The following is a 20151-nucleotide window of genomic DNA, read 5'->3' as shown; positions in this document are numbered from 1 at the left end:
CTTTACAAAAAATACTTTTTGGATATTTGTAGCTTGAGATAAAACATCAAAACTGAATATTTTATTTTCTAAACTCTTGTTTCATTTTTACAAAAAGACTTCAAATTAATGTCCCATTAAAAAAACGTTTTTATTTATTTATTTTTGACTGAAATGAATGAAACACAGCAACTACATTACAGACAGGTTTTATTAGACTTGCTTTGTTTTAGCTGCACCAAACTTGATCAATCCTTTATACACAATAAAATATATACTACTTTAGCAAATATTGCAGAAAACTTGAACGAAAAAGGAACATCAAATACTACAGTGCATCTTAATAAATATACTCTCGTATAAAAACAGCACAATAAGCTTCTCTCTGATATAAATATAACCCTGCACATAAACCTACAAACAAATGGTACCCTGTTAATACAAAAGTAAAAAAAAAACACAAAAGAAATATACAAATGTTGCATATTTTTCTTGTATTTCTTTCCATTGCAAGTTATAATTTAAGCAGGTTATCTTAAATATGTGTATATTTTTATGCATAAACCCTGAAAAAAAACACTTAGTCCATTTATTTTGAACTTCTGCTTATGTTTAAAAGTGCACTCTCCCATCTCTTTAGATGATCAAAAAGTACATTAGCAGCTTGAACATCTTGTTTGTGCTGGAAAGCAGACCTACTAAAAGAGTATTCCTGTGTTATATCTACTCACATCTCCTGTTTAAAAAGAGATGTTCAAATATGCAACGAGATGTGACAGGTTCTTGTTTTGGAAAAGTCTAACGAGACGGATTGAATAAGAATGACATATATTTTTATGGTTCTCACAACAGTGGAGATGTCTGTTACAGCACAGCTGGCCATTCTAGTTTATTGCTTCCTGACATTTTAAATGCCAGTCATAATTTCAGCTTTTATGATTGGGTGAAACGGGGACGCTCGCACAGACAGCAGAATCGGCAGGAACGACTCATCCTTCAAATCCGCAATGAACACCTCAAAGTCAAAAATAATTAGGACGTGTTCCAAATGCATTTGAAGGTAGCTGCCTGCATCAAAGGAGCTCCGCATGTTCCGAACACAATGGGGCCAAAGATTTCATACCTCAAGACACATAAATCAATGTACCTGTGCTTTTGTTTGAAATTTAGATATTTTTAATGAGAATTAAATTTGATGTCAATTTGGCTTTTTCCTCACTAAGTGTTATTTCAATTTCTTATCGAGTAAATAACAAACATGTTTGGCTTGTTTGCCTAAAAGGCAGTCTGTTTATTAATCATTTGAATCAACTAAAGTTAGTTCATCATCATCGCTAGTTATTCGACATTCGTATTTTATTTATTTATAACATAGCAGTCTTAATTAGAAGTTAAATTAACATTAATTCACTCAGTCCTTACATGTCAGCTCTAATTAGCTAATAAATCTATACTTTTCTGCAACAAAGCCCAGTTCCTCATTCATCCAAAAAGCGTTTATGATTAGCTAAAAATACGCCGTTCTTTTTTGTTGTTTTTTTCACTTTAATAACACTTTTAGGTAACTGTTTTCACAATTTGCAACAATTGTCCCTAAAACCTGCTCAGGTTTACAATCTTTGTTGTGGTTCTTTGTAAAGCTCTTTAGCTGAGCGTCTCCGTGTCAGTCAATGTACTGCGATAACCACCTGAACCCTTCCCCGTAGCCCTGCCTTTTCAGCACGCTGCACATGAACACCTCCAGCGGGCGAGCATTCAGATCCTTCCTGGGGATGTTTCCCTGTTGATAAAAAAGAGAAGATTTAAGAAGAAAAAAACTACGTATCCTGCCATATGTCTGTGATCCTGACATGCTGACCTTTCCAGTGACTTGACCATCCAGAGCAAATGCTCCTCTCAGTCCTCCCTCACTGATGGCCTCTGGACGGTCAATTTTATTGCCCAACACTAGGACAGGAACATCCTCGATGGTCTCATCTCCAAGAAGAGCCTAAAAAATAAACACATTTTAGGTCTATTTAATAGTTCAGACATTTGAATGTTATATTTCATCTTACATCTAGCTCAACTTTTGATTCTGGAAGTCGATCGTGATCCGCACAATCCACAAGAAAGACCACTCCATTCACTGCAGGCAGGTAGTTTTTCCAAACTCTCCGAGCTGCAAACAAATAAAAATGAAACAGTTTTTTGGGTCACAGCTTAAGAATAAATGATCAGTTTTTCATTAGATGTCACTTCCAACTTAATTAAAGCCAAATAACATAAATGTGTTGGGTTCTGCATGATAGGTTTGGGGCTTTTTGCATCTTTAGCAACCTCACCATGTTTTCAATATTACATATCCAAATCCACAATCCTAAAAGAATACATTTTTTACTCTGTAGTTATCATTTTAAGGAAATGTTTAGAGTAAAATTAAAAGCAGAACGGCATGAAAACTACACCTCAATGAGTTCACCTACAGCAATTCCTTCTGCCATTAAAAATATGGAGCAATGACGGAGCATATAACATGTTTTTCTCACATTGTGCTACCCCACTCAGCTCACGTTCACTACTCTCAAGGTCGACCTGCGTTTCAAATCTCAGTATGAAAGGTTTTGATCTCTCAGCAGCCATCACCTGTAATTTATGTGAAAAAAGCATAAAGGGGCCTTTAGAGACACCTTGTGGCAGCATCAGATCTTTGATCTCAAGATTTGTTTGCTGTCAAGATGTCAGAACGCCTGCACAAAGACTACTAAATCAGCTATGAAGTTTGAATTGTTATGCTTTAATGCCCTACATTTGACAATTAGTGTATAAAAATACATGAACACTTTTTTTATGTTGAGACTGAAAGAATTTGGCTCAAAATGAAGTAAGGAGGTGGGTTCAAAACATTTAGTCTTGTCATTTCTGTTCTAAATAACATTTTTTAAAATTTCAGTTGTGTAAGTTGCTTAAAGTTAAAGTTTTTTCTGGAGCGTATAATTTTGTCTTCACCTGTGAAGACAAATCTCACCTTGTACATGTCCACCCAGGTCAAACGTGGTAAATGTCATTCCACCGATTGTCAATTCCTCAGACGCTTTGAGAAAAGAAAAATAAATCATAGAAGACTTTTAAATGCCTCTCAAGTGCGAGAAAGGCTAGGAACATGGGATTTAGCAAAAAATAACATGATCCCTACTATACTATCCCCTAACAGGTTGGACTAACACCTACAGGTTGGACAAACATAATGCTAGAGACAAAATAATCTAAAATTTAGCACCAACAAAAGAAGACATTTGTTACAAAAACCTGTTACCAGTCTAAGCAAAATATATTTTTAGGAGTGTGTGAGCAGTGTGTGTGATTTTTCTTTATAAAAGTGTTATGACAAAAATGGGAACCCTGATATACAACAGGGGGGGATCACAGATAATTCAAAGTTATTACTTGGATGCAGAGTTGGAACATGCTGGCCAAGTCGGTCATCTTTGAGCATGTGCAATAGAGTTGTTTTACCCGCATTGTCCAGACCAAGAAACACCAGCTTCCCGCTCTTTTTGTAGAGCCCTGAAGGAAGTCAGAAAAGAGAAAAGTCTACTTTTAAAAATATATGTGATTTGTGTTTTTTTTTGTATTTTCTTCCCACTTGAACATTGTTTATTTGATTGTTTTATTTAGCTCAAAAATTACTCACCTAAGAATTGTAAAACACTACTAAATCCCCTGTAGATCCAGTCAAAAATAAATGACATGTTGTCAGTTTCTGCCTGAAACAAGACAAGCAGCTCATCACAACTCATACTATTATAATAAAACATAATTTATTCACAGAAAAACATCCTAGGAAATCCTTTGATTGATTTCATTCACAGTTAGTAAGTACATATTCAAAATATAAGATCTTTAAGGATTATTCTGTAACTTTTGTAGACTATTTAAAATACAAAAGTGTCTTAATTAAATATTCAGCTACAATAACAGCAGTCCCTTCCTTTTTTTCCTTCCAGTTTCCATTAGCTCAGCTGGTTCAGGTATTGGGAAGGTCGGATTAATTTCCTTTTCCTGGCACATCTGAGAAATAATTCACTATGTTTGCTAGTTTGAAAAGTTCAAAACACTGACATTAAAACAGGTAAAATAACAGAGTGTTAACTTTACATCCTGTGTGCAGCTTTTTCCTTTAGATGTTTATAAGACTAACCAGCTATATTAATAAGCAGACGCGTCTGCAGGCTATATGCGAGAAAGCAATGGCTATATGGCAAGCTAGCATTGGCATTTTAGCTTGTGTTAAACATCTAACCTCGTTAAGAAATCATTCCAGAGTGAGACAACATACTGGTTGATAACCAGTCTGTTTACTCGGTAATATGAGGTGTTAGTAGTGGAAAATGTCGTTAGAAGAATTCCTCCTGTTTCGCTCACTTACCTACAGCCTTCTCGGTGGTGTCAATGATCTCCTAGGAAACACACGTCTTCTTCTTCTTTGTGCTTCAAACTGGAGCGTCTTTCGGGTGACCAGTGAGTAGCAGCGCCCCCCTCCGGTAAACTCCGGTAAAGTTTAAGCGCCTTAATCATTTCATCCTTCTCAGACATTTTGAGTTTTATCCTATGATTTAAAAAAGCAAAAACGAATTTTTAACAACTAAATTTTAAGAATTTTCTGATTTTTTTTGTTTTTAGCTTTGAATTATTATACACTTGACAGAAATAATTATCCCCATCTTTTGCAGTAAACACGTTTGTCATGAAAAATTAGTGATTCAACCAGAAATTTAAACTACAAGTAATGTAATATCGAGGCTACTGCAGCTAATAAGGAAATTCAAACCTACAGAAACACGTTGTAGAATAGACTGTTTTTTTTCTGTAAGGATTTTGTTGCTTTCAGTTAACAATGATTGACCTTTTGACCCTTCCCTAATGCTTTTCTGCATCAACCTGCAGACACACCCCTGTAGCTCACATTGTACTTCAGAAAAAAACAATTACAAGCAGATCCTGCTTCTGCAGCAGGGTTCGAACACAATTGATCCACAAAGGGAGAAGTCCTAAGAGTCGTAGTTAGCCCCTTGAGAGAACAAAAAGGAGATTTGTATCACTCGGGGCCACTCTGTGTCTTTTTCTTAAGAGGTCCAGTGACTAATGGAAAGCTAATTCTCTGTATAACCAAAACTGCTGAGTTTGAAGCTTTCATAAAATACTGTTAATCTTTGAAATTGTTGTTTCTTTTTTTTTAGCTTAATCTTCTTCTGAATAAAAGACTTCTGCACGAGAGACATTGTGGGCTTCTTCTTTGGCTATTTTATATTTAAATTAAATAAATCTCATAAGAAATGAAAACGGTCAAAAGTTCTAATTTATTGATTTAATTCAAGCAACAAAAATGAAGCAAAGAATTAATGAAAAAAGTACATGGATGTATACAATCTATTTAAGATGTAACCATATTAGTAGTTTTTAAATAGCAGTTAATTTATAAATGATTGATCTTTTTAATGGCCAAAAGCTAACTGTGTAATCTATAAAACATCTTTGGGGTTAATTATATATTTATTTTATTTGAACAAAGCTAGAAATGTGCAATAATGCCACTTTTTTTAATTTTTTAAGTTGGTTTGGAATCCTTTGATGGAATATATGGAAATGCATTTTACAAATGTAAATTCACTATGAATTTCACATTTCAGGCTTGCAATTTGAAAATGATTTTTGCAATTTTGAATTCAATAGAAAAATATATGTTAAACTTAGATTTAAAAAAAAGTAACATTTCTAATAAAAACTAAATCAATTGTATGAAATTGCCATGGGCTTTTGTTACCACAATTTTAATGAAAATACACTTTGCAATTTATAATTCATCGTTAAAAAAATTGACATTTCATTTATTTGTTTGTTTTAAATTCAACCTAAAGTTCCCCCCATCTGTAAAGCATTTTCATTTACAGTTAGAAACTGTGTAGAAAATAACTTAACAAAGGTTTGTATAAAATAAAGACAACAGACAGCTCAGACGTGTGTCATTCGTTTTTAATGCTGTATTTGCTATGCTTGTTAACAAGTCCAATAAGAAGCCATAATGCAGACGACTGCTATCCCGTGATCTTCATGTTTCATCATGAGTGAGTGTTTGGAACCTTACTATTCATAGTAAAACCATTTGTCAACTGGGGAAAAAAAAGAAAAATCATTCATGAAGGATTTGGAATAAAAACATTGCAGGTATAGACATTAGTTTGATTAAATTTCAAAAACACTCACCTGAACTTGGAACAGGATCTTCAGGTCCAGAATCACATGTCTGTGGAAATCACATCAACGATTGCTGTGTCACTATTTTTAAACTGATCAAATGAATCAGAAAATCCAATGGACTTACAGATTTAACTACAGACTCTGCTTCCTCAGAAGAGCAGCGAAATGGGCTGTTTGAGACTCCAGTGTTCATGCTGATTGGACACAATGACAAAAAAAGGCTATCACACATCCTCTTCTTATATGAATAAATGACTGTCTACCAAACTTTGATCAATCTTTGCAGAACATTGTAGTTGTAAAAACCACTTTTAAAAACATTCATTAAATGCGCTACAGCAGGACTGGTTTTCCTGCTGCTCACCAGTTTAACTCGCCAGCGCTGGTTTGCTTAGAAATCAGTGCTTTCCAAAACTCATGTGTACTCTTCACTGTATTTATGGCAAAATCCTGTGAAAAAAAAAGGTTTTTGTACATTATATTTACAAAGAATTACAATTTTGTGTTAATAAAAGACTAAAAAATATATTTTGAGCTTTTATTTTGGTACTGCTTTACAATACCCTGTCTTTGAACTCCCCATTAAAAGCAAACTGGTTTTCAGGTTTTCCATCTGGAACTTTGTATCTTCTGAACCAATCAACAGTTGCCTCCAGATACCCCGGCTTCAGTCGCCTCACATCATCAATATCTGCAAACAAACGTCATCGAGAAAATCTGCATTTCAGATCGTTTGGGTAACCATGACATCACAAGCAAATGCGTATTTCAGGCTGCACCTACTGTGAAACTCTCCGGCTTCAGGGTCCTCAGTATTGATCACAATGACCTTCCAGTCTGTTTCCCCCTCATCAATGAGAGCCAGAGTCCCCAACACTTTCACCTTGATGATTTCTCCTCGAGAGCACACCTGAAAATAGCATTCTGGACTCTAAAAACAGACTCCAGCTGCGCGATCTGAAGATCCTCGTGTTTTCACACCTTGTTTCCTATGTCACAAATATCAATGGGATCATTGTCTCCAACACATCCTGTATCACTGTCCTGGTGGTGGGGGTCCTCCCACGTCTGTTTTAAAAGAAAATAACAAAAGGTTTCATCAAAAAGATGAACCAGACAGGTCTTCTGTTGTCACAACTTTTATTGGAAACGAGGCTTCCCTGTGGAATCGCTCCATAATTCCAAATATAACCTTTATGGGGAAACACATTGGCCACATAACGAAGGTTTTCCTTCTTCACATCTTGTTTCAGTGGATTGAGAGGGTCTTTGGTGCCAATCTGTGAGATTTGAACACACAAAAGCTGCTAACAGTTACCTGGATTTAAGCTACATTTTGTTGAAAAGTACATGTCATGCAAACTGTAATAAAGTCATAAGCTATAACAAAAGTAAATATGTAAAAGTGTACCTCCATCTTTGCATTTGTCCATCTCGGAACTTCCACAACAGCGTGGAAAATATTCTGCGAAAAAATAGAGTTGGTAAACTTTTTGAATTGTGGTTTTGAAGCCATCTGAACTATTTATTCAATTTTTCTAGTAAAATGATCTGATTCATTTTACAAAATTATACATAGAAAAACAATATTGAAAAAAACAGAAAATGATACAGATAAATAGAATATTATTAATTGACAACTAGTAAGTTTAGATGATGAGATTGTTTTTCATAGTCTGTGTTTTAAAGTTTTGTTTCATTTTTTTTTTTTTTATTATAAGTGATGGAGTTAATGTTCCAATTTCAGCCTAATTATGCTTCATAGTGGGAGTACATGGGATAAAATAATAACCACGACTGATTTTTGACAATAAAAAGCCAAACACAGAAGAAGAAAAAAAGGATGCTTCATGCTTATAAAGGGAAATTGGAAATCAACTAAAGATCTCCAATTGATACAAAATAGTTGAAAAGTACCTCAAGGGGAAATTAAATTAAACCTGTAATGCAATCATGTTTAAAAGAAGATGCTCACCTCTGATTCATTTGCATAGATGGGTATGTCATGAAAAGGTGAGATGTATTTTCCCTCTGAGTTTTCTATAACAAAAGTTGACACTTAAGCCCTTTTTACTAATAAAAAGTATGACATTTTCTTAATAAAGCTCTGACTCTTGTCTACACAGAACTGAGAACCTACAAGTCTTTCAAACAACTATAATAAAATGCGCATTTCAATAAAATCAAAATTTTTTGCATTAAAAAAACAGTTGATTCAAAATTGTGTGCTTACTGAAAAACACCCTGTACTCCTTGGTGTTCGGCCTGCCCCTCTCCTCAACGGAAAAGCTCATGTTGATTTGAGTCTCTGCCTCTGTAGTGTGAGCACGATTTCACCAAGAATAAGAGCCTCTGGGGCCGGGCGGGGGGATAAGACGCCACTGAGGCAGATGAGCAGTCATGCGCAGTGTTCAAGCAGAGGGTGACAGCCTGACTGTGCCAGCAGGGCTGCAGAAGCCGAGGTGCTGGATTGCAGGGCCAAACTGACAGCAATCCCTCCTGTTTGGTTTCTGAACTCAGATCTCATCTTTATGTCGGCCTCTGGAGCCCACCACCCTTTTGCAGTGCAAGACAAGGAATAGTAATCAGTGTCTGATCCATGAATGCTGCAGTGGTCCTACGTTTCTGACACCTTCTGTCCTGTAAGCTGCGACTCTGGGGAGACAGATGGAGCAGGCTGGAGGCAGCTGTAAACCAATTAACAAGGCAGGATTAGCAGGATTAGAAGACGTGACTTCTAACTCCTTTAGGGTCACCGCAACAGTACAACTTTGATTTTTAAATCTCTTTTTGACTACTTCTATTTTTTTTTTAAAAAGGCCAATTATTTTGCATTTATACATTTTTGTTGTCTCATAATTTGGATTATTTGTGCACTTTTTGGGGTGTCTGATACTACACCTACACACACACACACACACAAGTTTAGCTATTTCACTTGTATAAATCAAACATGATGCAATCCAGGAATTTTGAGTGTTAAACCAACTAATAAATAAAATATTACTTTTTTTTATTGTGGGAATACTGCACCAATTTAATGACACTATGCTTAGGATTTTAATTGTGCCAAAATGCTGTATCAGTCAGAATAAAATGTGATTTGAAAAAGCTCCTTATAAATCAAATCCAAATGTGTTTAAGGAGTTTTGGATGGTTTGTAGAAAAACAGAAAGGCTAAAGGAATTCAATTTTCTACAAAGTTCTGTTTTTAGGCGCGTTTTATGCATATGCACAGATTATGGTGCAAGAATTAGGATTACGGAACATTTCAGATATCCTATAGAACATAAATACTCATGCTGGACTGCCATAATGTAGCTGACAAGTGTAATCCGTGAAAGTATTTCTTTTTTGAGATTGAGATTTTTGCTTTTGTTGCTCTGAAAATGCTTTTAACCCTTTAATACAAAATGTGTTTTTAAAGACAAAAAAATTTACAAACCATGTGCTTTATGAATCATATTATCACTGTAAAGGGGCAATCTCAATTTTCTATAATTGCCTTTAGCCTCAGCTATTGCTTTTTGAGGTAATAAAAACCCCAAGTAAGATCCTGATTTGATCATCTGCTTCATAATTTTCATAACTATGAACTGTCTAAATAAATTCTTATTCTCTGTTTCTTTGTACTACGGTACATTTGAATGTTAAATACATTATTTTTGTGTCTTCGCAGTAAAAACTTCACCAGCTAAACGGCTTCCTCTTCTACTTTCCTGAGATCTTTTTCAACCCTGATACAGAGGCTAAATAAGACAAAAGGTTAAAAAAAAAGAAAGAAAGTCTGGAAAAATTTCAAAACTGTTTATTTGTGATGTGAAAAATCAAAGTAATAAATAAGGCAGGAAAACTCAAAGCATTTGAAAGCCCGGTTATGAACACAGAGAGAAATTGTATCCTAAATGATAAAAAAAAGGCATCTGGATGGAGTTTTTCCATCATCAGAAATTCCTGTTTCTCCCCATTCAAGTTTGTATCCCATCACCGAGCCGCCACTTTAAAGTTTACAGCTTCAGTAGTTAAAGCCACAACCAGTTCAGAATAATATATTGATCACACTTGCATAGAGTCTAAGGCTCATTTGCTGACAAAACATCAAATTTGTGGGGAGACTGCAGAGCAGTTTGAGTGCTGGAGCTCAGAGGGTTTGACCTCACGTTCAGCCACTTCAGCGCCGCCATGTCGGACAGTTTCTCCACGGGTATCTCTGTTGAGAAAAGCAAGAGAAAAGAGAAAAACTGGTTATTTTGGGAACGTCACTGTTCACAACAGGACAGATTAAGGCGTTTTTACCGGCGATGCGGTTTCCCTCCAGGTTGATCCTCTCCAGGGTGGCTATTTCTGTAAGCTTATCAGGGAAGGCTGAGAAGCTGTTATTAGCCAGATTGACGGCAGTCAAATGCTGCAGTTCTGCAATGTTGTCGGGGAGCTTGGTGAGGACATTTCCTTGTAGATCAACCTCTTGAAAGCAAATAAAACCCGAGAGAAGTGAACATCTTTGTCAACAACATACATAAGTTTGCTTTAAGTCAACTATTTGGCATATTTTTCTACCTTTGAGCTGAGTGAAAGTTGAGAAAAACTTGCTGGAAATGGCCTTCATCTCATTGTTAGCCAATGAAATGACGTGAATGTTGTCACTGACTCCCCTCAGGAGCTGGAACACACCCTCAGGGAAAGAAGTGAGCTGGCAGTTCGACAGGTCTGCACAGAAGAATTGCACAAATTTGACATTATAAAAGCATTAATGCAGCGGGAAAATGATGAAAACCCAAAAGTAATACAGGCTGGGGAATTACAGCAGCACAGATTTCTTTTGTCCCTCTGTCGCCATCTGCTGGTACAGTTTTAGATAACGTCAGATTATCTATCAAGATGCTCTAAAACAGTAAAAATAGCAAACCTTTCTTTTTTTACTTACCCAGACTATCTTTGTCCCCCTCCATCACTGCATAAATTCTTTGGACCACATTTGCTACTGCCTCTGCCATCTTTGATCAGTGTTTGTTTCTATATTGGAAGAAGCAAACCACTGCATGTCAACAGTAAACACGTACATGATCAAATCTGTAGTTGCATGCAATCTCTTTGTTTTTTATAGCTTTTCAGTATAAACCACACAGTCCATGACTGTATCTGTGTTTTGAATCATGACTTAAAACATAATTAAGACTCAGGGGAGGAGAGTACCTGGTGGGTCATCTCGAATAAGGAAACAGCTGAAGACACTTGGAATGAAGAATTTCAGGCCAGAACTAATTGAAAGTGAAAGTGAAGGTGGCAAAGGCCAAAAAAAGACCACCGTAGAAACAAAGAAGGTAAATGAGGATCTGTACAGGTTGGCAAAGCAGATGGGAGGATGTGCAGCAGGTTAGAGTGATCAAGAACAGAGATGAAAAAGTGTGGACAAGTTTCACAAGTGTGATGGACAGATGGAAGCAGAATTTGAAGAGCAGATAAAGGACAAAAAATGTTAGAAAGCACAGAGGACAAGAGGTAGCTGTTGTACAGCGGGAAGTAACAAAGATCAGTGAAGATGAAGTGAGGAAGACAGAAGAAGATGAAGAGTGGAAAGGGAATTTGTCCTGATAACACACTGTGGAGGGATGGAAGTGTTTAGGAGAGGTAGCAGTAGAGGTTTGGACTCAGAGGATTGAGTGTCTGTCTGAGGATGACAGAGAAATGAGGGAGAAGCATTCTGGTTCTCATTTTTGGGAAAAAGACATGAAGAGTTATGTAAACTACAGATGAATAAGCTGATTAATAACTCAATGAAGTTTTGGGGAAAAGTACTGGAAGCCAGGTTGAAGACAGAAGTGAACATTTGTGAGCAGCAGTAGGGTTGAACCACAGATCCAAAATTTGCTTTGATGATGCTGGAAAGGACAGAAAACCCCAGAAGGAGCTGCATTGTGTCTTTATAGAACCAGAGAATGTAAGACAGGATACAGAGAGGAGAGCTGTGGTTTGGATGAGCAAGTCTGGAGTAGCAGAGAAGTAGATTAGAGTTGTTGAGGACATGTATGGGAGCTGGAAGATAGTGGTGAGATGTTATGTAGGTGTGACTGAGGATTTTAAGGTGGAGATGGGACTGCACAAAAAATCAACATTGAGGCTCTTTTTGTGAGGCTAGACAGTTATCTCAGACCAGGTGTCTCCAACCATGTTCATCGAGAACTACTGCCGTGCTTGTTTTGCAGCTAACCTCGCTTTAGTTCAATTCCTGTTTAGCTGGATTGAGAGAGCCTAGTTTTGGATTAACTGCACACACTTCATCCTGATGACTAATTACTGAACTGAGAACTGTTATAAGATAAAAAAAAGTCTACATATTGTTTCATTTTTCATACCTAAATTTATGATTTAAAAAGTCGTAATTTTACATGGAGAAATACAGGATTTTTTTTAAATAAAGTTGTACATTTACAAAAAAAGTCGATTCAGCGAGATTCTTGAGGAGTGTAATGTCCATCTGGTTTTTCAGAATTGTCTGCAACGTAAGTGAAACAGGTAAAGTTTGCTGTCTTTGTTGAAATATTTCACAAGCTAAATGTAACATTTTATTTTCAAAAATGGACAACTTTTTCTTGTAAAATTGTGACATTCTGAAGCCTAGGATAACACTTTTTTCTTGCAAATTGTTGATTTTTTCCCCCCATAACTGTAGGTCAAATTTCTTATAAAACTTTCAACTATTTCTTATAATTTTAGAACTCTATTCTCATATATTGATTGTTTTTTTTTTTTTTGTCTTTTAAGGGTGGCCCTTATACCCTGTGGTAAGAACTAGAGACAGGTGTGCCTTAGAAGAACTAAAGGTGCAGGTTAAATTTACCCAACCAAGCTACAACAGAACAGAAAGACATTGGCTCTGTGAGGAAAGAAAGAAAAATGACCAACCACACTTATTAAGAAAGCAAAAATTAAAACTGAAGTGTTTGGATGTAAAGCCTAAAAAGGAAATTTGGCTCCTTAATTTAAGTTTAAATGGGTTTGCTGCTTTTAAGACATTTACTATTTCAATGATTAATCAACTGTAATGCATACGTTACTATCATTGTAACTACAGTAATGTATAAAAGTGACGTATTGAGTAGTAATTAAGTTGCTAAAGTGTTGTAACTAGAAGCTTTCGGTTTTTTGAATGGTTAAACATGCTTAAAAGTATGTTAATGATTTTTAAAACAGTATAAAAAAAGGGCGATGAGCTGTCGTACAACCAATAAAAATCGTATAATCATTTATATTTAAAAAAAAAAAAAAAAAAAAAAAAAAAGTTCAAGTTTTCATTAAGCCACGTGAAGCAGAAACTTACCCCAACCGGTGCCTCGCAGCTGTCAGGGTTAGCTTCACCGGTATGGGATCTTACAAGCTAGCATTACACGGCTGTGTTTTTTTCTCCCTTTGTATAACTTTATTGCAACATGACAAAAATCAAAACAGGAAAGTCTATAGTAATTTAAAACATTGCCATTTTAAGCGAAATTAAAACTTGTAGCATGTAAGGCAAATATGAATATGGTTATAAAAATATAAAATAAAAAGGAAAAACTTTGCAGTGCTCATTGTTCGAGTATAAACTAAATTTAGCCTTATGCAGCACGTGCTAACAGTTGCTAGCCGGCTAATAGAAGTAGATGAATGGATGATGTCACTTATGTGCTGACGCGGTGCGCAGTGGGAGTTTATAAATGGCTATGGTTTTAACAGGATAAAAATAACTTTTAAAAAAAAGTTGTACGTGAATCTAAAACACTACATAAGGCAAGAATTAACATTACCCAATTTCCAACAATTTATTTGTATTTTTATTCATCTCAAACATCAGTTGTTTTTTATTTTATATTTTTCTACTGAATTTGAACTGAATGTTTTTCATTTATACAGACACATCACAAACATCCCAGATGAAATGAAGGATAACTATTTTTTCTTTGCAAAATATGCAACTTAAAAGTTAAAAGCGATCCAAATAATCTCTGAAAATATTTGATTTACTCATTTACCCCACTGCATATAATTTTGAATAAATTAAAACAAATAATGTGTTGATTTGTAGCTACAATCTAATGTTTATTTTGTTTAACTCTGGAATAAGAAGGTAAATATTGTCTTACCTTTGAATTAGATTTGTATCCAGTTCGCTCACTGTGAAATTTCTGTAAAATTCCTGTGTAGTCTGTTTTTTCAAAAGACTAGAATACAATAAACTCACTGGCCTCAAAAGACTAGAGTTTAGTTTGCCATTGTTACACCTGCCACTTTACAGTAAGTGCTGGATCCCTACTTCTATTCAGTGGTGTAATTTCAATGTGGAAGCTGTGAGCAACTGCAACACTGGAAAAATCTCTTTTGGTATTCAGCTACTTTGTAAATCACAGTTTTAGAAATACCAGCTAAGCATCGGTTTAGTTAAAACATATATTGTTTGTGAATATGAAATATAAAATTTAACAGCCAAATATGAAGTGTGACAAAAACAAGTATTTGGCTGATTGTACTTTTTTCCACTTAAAAATGTTCTAAAATGGTAATCATAGTTAGACCTTCACTGTGAAGGAGAATGCAAAAAAAGAATTCAGGAAAGCACATTTTATGATTTTTAAATAAATATTTGTAAAATGGTGCAGAAAATTGGTATTTGGTCAACAATAAATGTTAAATCATGCATTGTGAATTCTTGCTTTCAGTTATATCTATGATGAACGTTACAGACTTCTCTCATCTTTTCATACACACACACACACACACACTCTGAGAATGTGTTACCAATAGATCGTGTGGCATAAGAAAACCACACATTCAAATAGACATAAATAATTTTTTATTTACAATAAATACACATTAGTTCCCAGTGACAAATTTTGCATTACACAATAGAATAGTGCTGAAATATTCAAGAACATTGCAATTTCCTTTGTACCTATATCTTGGTGAGGGACAGCAAACTAACCCTGCATTTATTGTGACAGTAGCTAAATTTTAGATTGTATTTCAGCAAATCTCATACCAACATTGGTCTTCCTATTAACCAGAACCAATAATAAAGTGTCTGCATGTGGATCAGATGCAAATTAATAGTGCACACTGACAAACATCAAAGAGCTTTTTTTTTCTGGTTAAGTGTCTTTTTTTTTGGCCCTGTTATTCCGAAATCGTTTATCTTCTTTCAGTATGGCTACCTGCCTGTGCCTAAATGGTGCTCCATAACACCGACATTTGTCGCTGTGGTCACTGGCAGCCACATTCGTCCACGATCATGTCTTCATGATGACGAAGAAGCATTTCTCCATTCTCATAGTACAGCATACTGAGGGGGCTCATTTTGGTGGGGGCGCAGCATGCCGCTGCCACGCGCTCTGGATGATAATGCTTCAAAAGACTCTGGAAAGAGACAAAAAAAGATATAGTTACTTTAGAATTTCATACACACATTTAATAAAGATAATTTCTTTGTAAAATATTTAATTCGATTTTTTTTTTAGCAACCAATGATATTTATTACATTTTAGAGACCAACATAAAAAAAACAATGTGAAAGTTGTTAGTGTAAGTTTACTTTGTGCTTTTTATTCTTACAAGAAGTGTAGCGTTAATGCTAAAAGAGCCATTTGGTCCTGTGTTTTACTTACCAAAATATATATATTTTACTAATTTTTCTGGCCACAAAGCACATTTATTTGTAAAGTTAAAAAAAAATACACAAATTGAAGTATAACAGTCTTATATTACTAATTTGACAACAGCACATTCTAGTTCCTTTCAAAATAAAATGCATCCTGTGTCAAATAAAATCCTGCTGCAGTAGATTTGCAAGTATACTTTAAGAATTTTGTCTCTGAACAGCAGTATGGTAAGAATATAATTTTAAACGTATTCTAATAATAAACTACCCTGAGAATAGATCAAACCTTTGACCATCATTTTGCGTAGTTGCCTGACACTTTTTTTTGAGGAATGGTAAAGCTCTCAATGTCTCTTGATTAATTGTTATGTCAGCAGTTGTTAAAAAAAACATAAATCAAATTAGTTTAAAAAACTAAAAAGAAAAAAACGTAACTATCAAATTTATTATTTATTCAAATCCTTAGCATTTTTCTTCAAAGTCAAAGAGCCACAATGAAGGTATAGAAGAGCTACAGGTTGCAGACCCCGGGGTTTGGGTAAAGTAATACTAAAAAAATTTCTAAGGTTTTTGGCAATTTTTTATTTTCATTTGACCAAGTCCTCATCTCTCTCTTTGAGAATTACTATTATGTTGTAGTTTTTGGTTCATTTTCTTATTTTTTAGTGTCTAATATAAGTCATAATATTTAAACTGCATTTGGATTTCTAAAATTTCCTGAAAATGCATTTTTATTTTATTACAGTTAATTTTGGAAATATGTTCTGCCTGTTAATAGCAAGTCACTGAGAGTGTTTTCCATCTGATGTAAGTTCTGAAAAAAAGTAAGATGGATCCACAAACGTTTACCTGCATGTAAGCATGATTGGTTGGATTTAGGTCTTCTCCTAATGGACCAGGGCAGGAGCCTTCACAGCGGAAGGCGTTGTATTTTTTAGGAAAGATGATCCAAGAACCCCATCCAATTTGAATAAAGTCGACGTACAGGTCCACTCTGCGACAGAGAGATTTTTCTCCCCCTCTCCTGAACACATGCGAGATTGCTGTTTGTTCTCTGTGTCCTCGCTTGCTCCGACGCCTCTTCAGGCCTTGGACCCTTTTGATTTCAGCGGGGGACAAAAACTTGGATTGTTCAGCTGTGTGGAGCAGGCTCGCTTTGGCCTTTGAGTTCCCATCAGACCCCGTGTGTGAGAAGACAACCAGCAAGGCCTGGTCACTCTTGAGGAGCTCCTTTCTTGCGCTTGCAACATAAACCGGCCGATCCAGAACAGGCGATCCTCTTTTTTTCTTCTCCTCCTTCCTCCGTCTGGAGACACGTTTGGGTCGGTCACCAGTTCTGGAATTCCCCCTGAGCCAGCCCAGCAGAGGATTGGTGATGTTGAACACCTTCCAGCTGTGTGATGAAGTAACTAGGGACGATTGAGAGAGCACCCCCACCAGCTGCTTCCTCTGGTGATGCACCTCCACTGTGATGTTGGAGGCATTCATGGCCAGAGGAACTTTGATTCTCAGCTCCGCTGCCTGGATGTGGATGTCAGTGAGCAAGGCACGAAGGTCAAAAGTTGCCACCCAGCGTCCACGTCTGTATTTCAGATCTGATGTGTGAAAACAGAAGTATTTGATCAGCTGAAATTGCTGGACATTACATTATTATGAAATGTGTATATGTACACATATTGACCAAAATAGAGAGGGGAAAAAAAATAGATATTATTCTAAATGACTAACTTGCTTTTTTGTGGTTTTCCTTACCAAATCTGGTTACTTCCTGCTTTTCCATTTAGGAAAAGTCCTTTTCACAGTCAGAACAGCACATTCAAGAAGGACAAAGTTTTGAAACAGTTTCTATGTAATCTGTTGCTCACTTATGTTGGCAATAATTAAAATACCCTGAATATTAGGGTTATAACAATTAATCAACTTAATAATTGACTGACATTCCTATGTTGTTAATCGGAAGGACCTATTCTATTATAAAAATGCTTCAAAATGAAAAAGGAAACCTAGTATGCCAACATTGGAACATCTTGGATTGAGACATAGTAGGCTTATTTTACTATGGTGTAAAAACGACCAAATGCCATCACAGAGGACAACACACATGTGATGGCAGCAAAAAATGATCAATCCATCATTACAGTCCTATGTGTGTAAACAATTAAGATTTTCAAAGATCCCGTGACCCCTAAAGGGACAAAACGGCTTAGAAGATGAATGAATGAGACCATGCAGTTTGGTTCCACAGTGACAACAGTGAGATTAACTTTATGAAACTAAAATGTGAATGGATTTGACATGAAATCTTGTTTTTTTTGTACACATATTTGATTTTTACTTGATTATTTTACCAGAAATTCAAGGAATATATAAACTTCACCTGAACTTTTCAGCACCCAGATATTAATCTCTAAATCACACTATTTTGGCTAAAGATGTCCTGGATTAATATTTGGTCAAAAAATTCAAAATAAACCAATATCAAGTATGAATCGTATCTGATATAAATTAAATCATTAAAATGAACTGTTACATCCCTACTTAATATAATTTGGTTTTAGTGGAATGTTACAATCTCGAATATTTGTTTGTCTTTTTTATTGCATTTCTATAGTGCCTTATCAAACAACATTGGTGGGGAGTTGGGCCTGTTTAAATAAATCAACTTTAATCCGGTCAGGTCATGCAACCTGATGCTCACCCTAAATAATGAGGTGTGGCTCAAATTAATCTGCGGGATTAAAGTGCTTGCAGCATCTAAACTTTGTGTTGGATAATTGAGTTTGGCTCTTGATTAAAAGTGCAAACCGCCACCATCATTAATCCACTCAGGTAAAAAAAAAATCCCGAAACTAATCATCATTCATGCATCCACGCAGGTCCTGGCTCCTGCATATCCTTGCTCCAAACAAATAACACTTTGCAGAGATGTGAAATGAGCACGCCTGCCTGCGCACTCCACTTGTGCCACCTTTCAATCCCGAGCTCTAATCTAATCAGACCAAGTGTGAAAAAAGAACTAAGGAGAAGTTGTTGATTTGACCCAAGAGATTTGTATAAGGGATGTCTGGCGAGGTACCTAATCAACATCACCCATTGGGGGGGTTGCTTTGAGAATTAGAAAGAAACCCGTCCTTTTCACACGCTGATCCTTGCATGGTTATTGGCTCTTGTGCGGGATGTGGATTGAACGTCTCTGAGGTCGTCTGGCGCGCAGTGACAGGGCGACACTTGAGCAACAAGGACAACAACATACCAGAAGAGCTGACTCCGATTCTAGCTTCACTTAAAATGAAATCCTGCTTGGTTGACACCAAAATATATGTATATAAGTAGAAACCCAGATCTTACTTTTTGCCACCAGGCTCTTCACTGTGTCTGCGCGCTTGCGCTCCAAATTATCCAAAGGCCTGGATAGATTTGACTTGAAGTTCCTGTAGAGATTGATCATGTACGTTGGCAGGTGATATCCCACCGATCTGTCCAGGGCTAAGGAGCGTTCCGCCGACTTCATGAAAAATCCACTGGAGTCCGGAGTCCCGTGAGCCAGCAGCGCCAGCAGCGACGCAATGGCCAGCGCTCTCAGTGCGCGCATCATCTCAGCCCGTTCATGGCAAATTCTTCTCCCCGTGAGATTAGGGCTGTCTTATATAGCCTCACCCACCCACCTTTATGTTTAACGGGTGGTTGAGAACATTAAAGGAAATTGACGTACGTCTTCAAGAGCTGCAACATGACAGCTCATCGTCTATTCGGGTGCTAATGGGGAGGGCTGGATGCGTGTTTGCGCCAGGCGCAACGTTGTGTTTGCACAATGTTTCTGTCGCTTCTGCAGCTATGGTCCCCATCAGAACATGAAAAGTGGTTTCTTAATAGTCTGATTTACCAGTACTGAAATGCTAAAATGGAGAAAGAGGACGAAAATCCACCAATTGGCCCCTAATGAAGCAGACAGTTACCAAAACAAAACAGATGTCTAAACTAATAAATTTAAAGCAAAATACCTATTAACACAGCATCCGTTAGTTTAGCTCAGGACAAAAAAATAAATAAAAAAAAGATGAACATTCACAATTCAAACATTTATCACACGTTTAAATAAGCTTTTCAGCGGTAATTGGCTTTTATAAGAAAGGCTGTAATGGATGAGCACTCAAGCCCCAATAGCTGACTAATTTTCTTTACAACTGCTGTTCATCAATTTACTTTCCATTTGCCATCACATTGGAGGGATAATTGTTTTTGAGTCAAAATAATTAAAAAAATAATAATTTAATAAAAATACTAACATACTAACAAATCTGCAAATA

The 20151-nt window shown here is 36.2% G+C and overlaps 4 protein-coding genes across 5 annotated transcripts; all 4 read right to left on the bottom strand.

Moving 5' to 3' along the window:
- Positions 1-116: 116 nt before the first annotated feature.
- Positions 117-4477, bottom strand: sar1a (secretion associated Ras related GTPase 1A). The gene is made up of 7 exons (XM_004080416.4): positions 4388-4477; positions 3653-3725; positions 3406-3525; positions 2987-3052; positions 2037-2140; positions 1838-1969; positions 117-1759 (listed from the first exon to the last, which is right to left on the bottom strand). The coding sequence occupies exons 2-7, from the start codon at positions 3708-3710 to the stop codon at positions 1643-1645; spliced, it is 597 nt and encodes a 198-aa protein (XP_004080464.1). The 5' UTR covers positions 3711-3725; positions 4388-4477; the 3' UTR covers positions 117-1642.
- A 1496-nt stretch (positions 4478-5973) lies between these two features.
- Positions 5974-8858, bottom strand: LOC101158392 (inorganic pyrophosphatase-like). The gene is made up of 11 exons (XM_011488235.3): positions 8450-8858; positions 8192-8256; positions 7628-7681; positions 7377-7496; positions 7198-7284; positions 7000-7126; positions 6780-6907; positions 6581-6666; positions 6341-6410; positions 6223-6262; positions 5974-6128 (listed from the first exon to the last, which is right to left on the bottom strand). Exons 1-11 carry the CDS (start codon positions 8508-8510, stop codon positions 6103-6105), a joined length of 864 nt encoding a protein of 287 aa, XP_011486537.1. The 5' UTR covers positions 8511-8858; the 3' UTR covers positions 5974-6102.
- A 1150-nt stretch (positions 8859-10008) lies between these two features.
- lrrc20 (leucine rich repeat containing 20) lies at positions 10009-14438 on the bottom strand. 2 transcript variants are annotated; one of them, XM_011488234.3, is made up of 5 exons: positions 14337-14438; positions 11141-11229; positions 10774-10923; positions 10513-10680; positions 10009-10426 (listed from the first exon to the last, which is right to left on the bottom strand). In XM_011488234.3, exons 2-5 carry the CDS (start codon positions 11208-11210, stop codon positions 10290-10292), a joined length of 525 nt encoding a protein of 174 aa, XP_011486536.1. In that variant the 5' UTR covers positions 11211-11229; positions 14337-14438; the 3' UTR covers positions 10009-10289. The 2 variants fall into 2 exon arrangements, with proteins under 2 accessions (XP_011486536.1, XP_004080462.1); XM_004080414.3 differs by lacking the exon at positions 14337-14438 and adding an exon at positions 13535-13858.
- A 588-nt stretch (positions 14439-15026) lies between these two features.
- Positions 15027-20084, bottom strand: nodal (nodal growth differentiation factor). The gene is made up of 3 exons (XM_004080413.4): positions 19193-20084; positions 16694-17439; positions 15027-15603 (listed from the first exon to the last, which is right to left on the bottom strand). Exons 1-3 carry the CDS (start codon positions 19437-19439, stop codon positions 15451-15453), a joined length of 1146 nt encoding a protein of 381 aa, XP_004080461.2. The 5' UTR covers positions 19440-20084; the 3' UTR covers positions 15027-15450.
- Positions 20085-20151: the final 67 nt, after the last annotated feature.

Source organism: Oryzias latipes, chromosome 19 (genome assembly GCF_002234675.1).
Source record: "Oryzias latipes chromosome 19, ASM223467v1".
Lineage (NCBI taxonomy): Eukaryota > Metazoa > Chordata > Actinopteri > Beloniformes > Adrianichthyidae > Oryzias > Oryzias latipes.
The sequence above is the reverse complement of the archived record's forward strand: the minus strand, read 5'-3'. Positions and strand labels throughout refer to the sequence as shown.